The 6,054-nt window shown below is 37.9% G+C and overlaps 1 protein-coding gene across 1 annotated transcript in view; it reads left to right on the top strand.

The window, feature by feature from the left end:
* Positions 1-5,857: 5,857 nt before the first annotated feature.
* PTPMT1 (protein tyrosine phosphatase, mitochondrial 1) overlaps positions 5,858-6,054 on the top strand; it is a 2,474-nt gene continuing 2,277 nt past the window's right edge. Inside the window, exon 1 of the mRNA XM_026849344.1 lies at positions 5,858-6,022. Coding sequence (XP_026705145.1) covers positions 5,858-6,022 — 165 coding nt within the window. The remainder of the gene's footprint in view (positions 6,023-6,054) is intronic.

Consider the following 6,054-nt stretch of genomic DNA (forward strand, 5'->3'; position numbering starts at 1 on the left):
CCCCCCCATTCTGGCACAGAAAAAGAGCAAAATTAGCCTAACTGAAAAATTGAATCCCTAGGTATCCAAAGAAAAAAAAAGTGGCAGAGTCCCTTATTTTTTTAGTACACAGGTATGACAGTGTACTACTCAAAGCCAGTGCAAACTCAAAACCAGTTTCATTTATATACAAAAGCATAATTTTTCATAAAAGATTTATTACCCTATGCTACTGCCTATTTCTTTCACTTAGGGTATCCCAGATTCATGGGGTGATAACAAAACTGCCTTACAGAAGTTACCAGAAAAAAGTTCTCTCATACAAATAAGTGGAAGTTGCAACTTTCGGCTGTATCAAGAATCTAGTAACCAATTCAGAACCTGTAGAAGTGCACTAGTCAGGTAGTTCTGGTAACGTGATGCAAGTGGATGTAAAGTGCTGGTATTTAAACCAACAATCTCGATATTTTTCAAATTTCTCATGACTGAGATAATGGTTTAGGCTCCTTGCAAATTCAGGAAGACACCAACACACTTAGAATTAGCTGTATGCCTAAGCATATCCTGAATTATTTTTCCTCATGAAAAAGGATCAAGAATGTGTCCTAGTCCTGTTCCCCTGAAAGCAGTCATGAAGCGCCTATTAAACTTAGTCTTGAATTAAATGAAAAATACTTTAAGACCCAAAGAAATTCTAAAGCAGATTCTGCATCAGAGCATCAGTGTCACAGCAGCTTCCACACTGTGAAATACAGACAGTACCACCTACAGCCAGTCTCTGATAATGATCAAGTTCTGGCACTGAATGCACAATCCAAAATGTAATATGGGTGGCTTTACTCCATAAATGCCCAAATATTCTCACTTATCTTTTCCTAAGTCACCAAGCATATGATCACAAATTTCTGAGCAATGGAAACTGCTCTAGAGAATATTCAACCCTTTTCTTCCCTCAAAGATTTTGCATATCGATAATTTTCAATTGTAATATTGCTTCTAATATTACTTATGACAGTGCAAGGAATCTTTACTGTTTTGCTCATAAACTGTGCTAGACATTCTACAGTCATAACACAATGACAGGCAAGACAAAAGAAACAGAAGAAATATAATTCTTCACTAAGTTGACCTGTCATCAAGATGTATGCTTTTTAATTTAGAAGTTTAAATGGAAAAAAAAGGAATTTTTGGAAGGCAAATAACAAGGAGGCACAGGTGAGTCGGCAAAAAAATTTTGAGATGGTGCTTTACTTAGGAAACTAATACTATAAATGAGAGAATAATTACTTTTAACCGTGTTGTGCCTACAGGAAATACAAGAGGTAGATGTGACATTCAAAATATATTCTGTCTTCCTGAAAGACCAATTATTTCATTGTCTTATAAAGAATCATTTATCAAAGGTCTATCTTGTAAGATTTTGCAGAGATATTAAGATGCTTGGTATCCATCCTACAAATCTCTACATACAGTAAATTAAGAAAGATGCTATCAATTTTGTACGTAGACTTGGACATTGTCTGCTAAATACTTCATCTGAATTACAGATTTCATAAATAATCAACTCCTCTACTTTGGAAAAAAAAAAAGACATGAATGTTCCCTTTCTAAGAGATTCTGAAGGATTTGTGGACAGCATGCATATGTTGGAATATCTTTTGAACTGCATAGTTTAAGGAAAAAATAGCGCAGAATATTCATGGATTCAGTAACAACCTGAATTCTAAGTGATGTCTGAAGAACAATAGTTTTACTTTGACATGTGAAATATTGAAATCTAGTTGATAAGAACATTATTTTTGTGAAAGGTGCAGTACAAAACAGTCTGAAGACAGAAGCAAAAGCTACCAGAAAGAACAGTTTTCATGGAGGTGAAAAAAAAGCCAAGGTCCTGAAAAGCTCAAATTAATCTCCATTACAAACAATGTAAGACATCACAGAACTTCACTGAGTTCTTATAAGAATTGGGAGAAAATTCCATTCTGAAAGAACACACAGAATGCTACCATAAAAAAAGAAAAAAAAAAAAAAGAAAAAATTGCCTGCAAAGCCTGCCAGATATCATACCAGCACGACAACGGATACCCAACAAACGCTCATCCTCTTGTCCACATGCCTGTTCAAGATCTCCTGGAGGTGTGCTGCAGAAAAGGACAAAGAACCCAAAGTGCCTGCTCATTTGCATGCATTTCAGCAATATCTAAGCCAGCTATTCCAAGTCCTATTTACAAGTAATTTAAACCTGTGTGAAAATCCAAGAGATATGATTTTAAATGCAGTTTATATAATCTTGGTCTACCTGGAACTTTATTACCGCAAGCCGAGTTGTTAAATCAATTACTCTAAATCAGCACAGACTCATTACCAAAACTTTCAGTTTTCCAGTTTGCCTCTAGCACTCTAACAGAGCAGCCAGTAAACCAGCATATCTATTCTAAAAACAAAACAAAAAAACAGACCACGATATACTGAGAATACTGAGGACAGAAGGGTAATACGCATACATGGGACAAAGAAGACAGTTTATGGACAATGACTCCACTTCTGGCATAAAGCTTTCACACACATGTATACCCGTGCCACAAAATGTTATCACCTAAACTGAAATTCTTCGCCAAGAGTTGAAAACTACTGAAAGACTTTTGCTCAGCTATCCAGTTGCTCACTGTTCATCCTGAATTCAGCTGGCAGCGATGCCTTTTCTTTTAGCATGCACAGAGCTAAGATGGCTGGAAGTTTTATGCTGCTCAGGATGTCAGGAAGAAGACTTCCTTTACCTGGGATGACGACTGTGCCATGCTACATTGCTGTCAAGCAAATAAGCCTGCTCCGTCTATCACAGTTCAAACTTGGGAGCTACTCATCCCTACAGCAGAGTGTCTGCAGACTAATTTGCACTGAAGTTTGAAAGTAGTTTACATTTTCTCCCTTATTCTATCCAGATTTCCTGCTTTGACCTAATGTAGATTGTAGCTTTATATGCTTGAATCTTGCATCAGGTGCGAACAAGATGATGTTCAGCTCACATTTGAGAAATCTCCTCTTGAAAATGTGAATGATAAAGCGCTCTCTTTTCACTGTTATGCCCCAAACGTTAAGTATCTTGGCAGGACAATCTAAAATAGGTATAGATAGCAACAGCAGAAAAGGTGGTATCTTGCATTTTTTTGTATAAGACAAGCATCTCTAATGACAGAAGGAAGGGCAATAAAACTACTGGTTACTTTTTTTCCAATCAAGATAACTCTCTTGCCTCAAGAAATCGTCTAACAGGATCACAACTCAAGATACTGTGTTGTGATACTTCAAGAGAAATACCCATTAGAGGGCCTACATAACTTTTCTCAATTTACAACTCCCATTCTTATAAACCCTGAAGTATTCTACTCTGCTTCAATTTATACTGTTTTTTCCCCTGGCTACTAACTGATCAATGGATAAAAATGATACTTTCTTGCCTGAAGGTAGTTACCAAGTCAGTGAATAACTCTGTACACAGTCTTGGGGAATGGGCAGACTAAAGGACAACAAGCAATACTGAACATGCCTAGATGGAAATAAAAAATTTAAGAGATTCATGGCAAGACTGATGAATAAGAATGAAGAAATACAAATCTGAGTCTGTTGGGCTATTGCTGCTGCTTCAGTAGCAAAATTCATGTTAAGACTTGGAAAACTGAACTGCCTCATAGTCACATTGCTGAACAGCAGTCTCTATTTCAACAGCCAGAAGAGTGGGTTCTTCTTAGATACCAGAGTTAGAGACAATAATGAGAACATCTCAAAACCAAGAAGAATTTGTATCACTTCCCACTAGCCTAAAAAAAAACCACTAAAGAAAAAAATCAGACCCAGAAGGCAAACAGGTGAAATTAAGAAACACAATAACTGATAATCAGTAACTACATTTCAGAAAAAGGTGCAAGAACTACTTAAGGAACAACCTGCTCATAACAAAGCTTCTTACTATATTCAGTTAAAGACTGGATTATCGGTAGAATTTTACTTAACTGAGTGTGAGTTTACGTATTTAAGAACCACATAAACATCTATCTTTCATGACATTCAACTAATTCAGCATAATATTGTTTGCAGTAATTTCAAAAGAAAAGTTACCCAATATCATAAATATTTCTCTTATGTCAAAGCACCATAATTTGTTTCATCTAATGATTCTTCAACTGATGTAAAGGTTACCTGCAAGGGACCTTGCAAATCACGGATTTATTCCTGCTGAGATATATAGCTACTGCATACCTATGATATAGCTACATTCCTTCCTTTTTCCTTTAGAGGCGCAGTGCCAGGGCCACGTGTCTTCAGAATCCCTACTCATAGCAGAAAAAAATAGAAGACACCTTCCCCCCACCATGTAATAATAATCTTACAAGTGCATCTAGTTTTGAAGGACTAGCAAAAAGGTGAATACAGTAATAAGCACGCAGTACTGCTGTGGAGTTCTTCACTGTGGCTCCCCTTGTGAAAGACACGTAAGTTCTCCTTATTACTGTAAGCCACATACTTTCAAAACAAAACTACCTAATACATAAATCTGTGGTTTAGCGTTCATGATTTTATGAGTCACTTTTCAATCCTCTGTTTTCCACAGACGCTGTGCTCCTGCTTTCTTTCGCATACAAATGCAATTTCCTAAGCGTGAATCTATTGTTTTGTTTCATATACAAAAAAGAAACGTAAATGCAAGCATGTAACCAAGGAGGTAGGATCTGGTACAGATTTTTCTCTAATGTAACATTAGAAACTTTGACAGAGAAAGGAACAGCACAGCCACCTGAGAGTTATCATTCAGAAAAGGTGAACACGCTCAAAAACCAGCACATATACTTTCCCAGAATAAGTATCAGCAATAATTTTGAAAGAGCACAGGCTGAAAGAGAACACTAATCACCTCTAAAGAAAAAAAAAATCCTTTACATCATCATATTTTAAAATCCCTGATTACAGATTTTACTGGTATATACATCTGCACTCATGTCCCTGAGCAGCTAGAAGTGTGGTCCTGCCCTGGGGACTCATCATCAGCAGGAATGCAACTGAACATATTCAGTTGCAGGATGCAAGCTGCACCCACCTTAACATTTCCTATCTCAGTGTAAAGACGTAAGTAGTATTTTTAAACATCTACCACAGCAGTAGTATTTCCAACAAAGCTTCCTCTTAAGGACTTGCGTCAAGATACAACTCTAGGAAGTACAGTATCTCACATTATGTAGCGCTCCCAAGAACATAGTGAGGGGAAAAAAAAATATTATGGGTTTATTATGGATATTCAATGCCAAGTCAGTACAGTAAAATTTACGTGATGAGCTAATCTATAGAAAAGCAATAGAGAAGACAGCAAAAGGCAACAGGAAATAACTTAGCAAATATCGTGATCACTAGTACAAAGACTGGAAGGACGCATACACAAAATTAAAAAATAAATTAATTCAAGATACTCAGAAAGTCCAAGCTCATGTAGACCTGTAGCAAAACGTGCTTCAAGATAGAAATCCTCACCAAGTATCTTTCTAAATCAAGTAAGCTCCCAGTGAAACACACCCGATGACCAGGCTCAAGCAGCACACACAAGAAAGCGGCAACATTTAAAAAATGCTCCCCGACAACTTCTGGCAGATGAGAATGTCCATGCCTTAAAGGTGAAAACGTCTGGGCCACAATTCCTCAGGAATGTAAAGGAGCGAAGGTTCCACACTTTTATTATAGTTCTGCCTCTCATCTTCCTACTCATAAACAGTCCTATAAAAAACTCACGCTGTTATCAACCTTTACGGCTTCTTCAATGTATTTATTCTTCATTTTACGTTCAGTCTCTCCTGCTTTTTATACTCCTAACTTCGCTTCAGCAGTGTCCGTCATGCCTTCTTGCACAGGAGACTGCAAATCCTCACACTGCGCTGAACTCCAACTCCCCTGCTTGTGCTTCTCATACACCCGACTCGCCTCTACTCCTCATACATTGGCACACTTCTGCAAACCACGGACCCCACCGCGCCCCGCCGACACGGAACCGCGCCCCACGGTCCGGGGGTGAGCCCGGGGCCACCCGGGACC

The sequence above is a fragment of the Athene cunicularia genome (genome assembly GCF_003259725.1).
Source record: "Athene cunicularia isolate RWA chromosome 5 unlocalized genomic scaffold, athCun1 chr5_part1, whole genome shotgun sequence".
NCBI classification, from domain to species: Eukaryota; Metazoa; Chordata; class Aves; order Strigiformes; family Strigidae; genus Athene; species Athene cunicularia.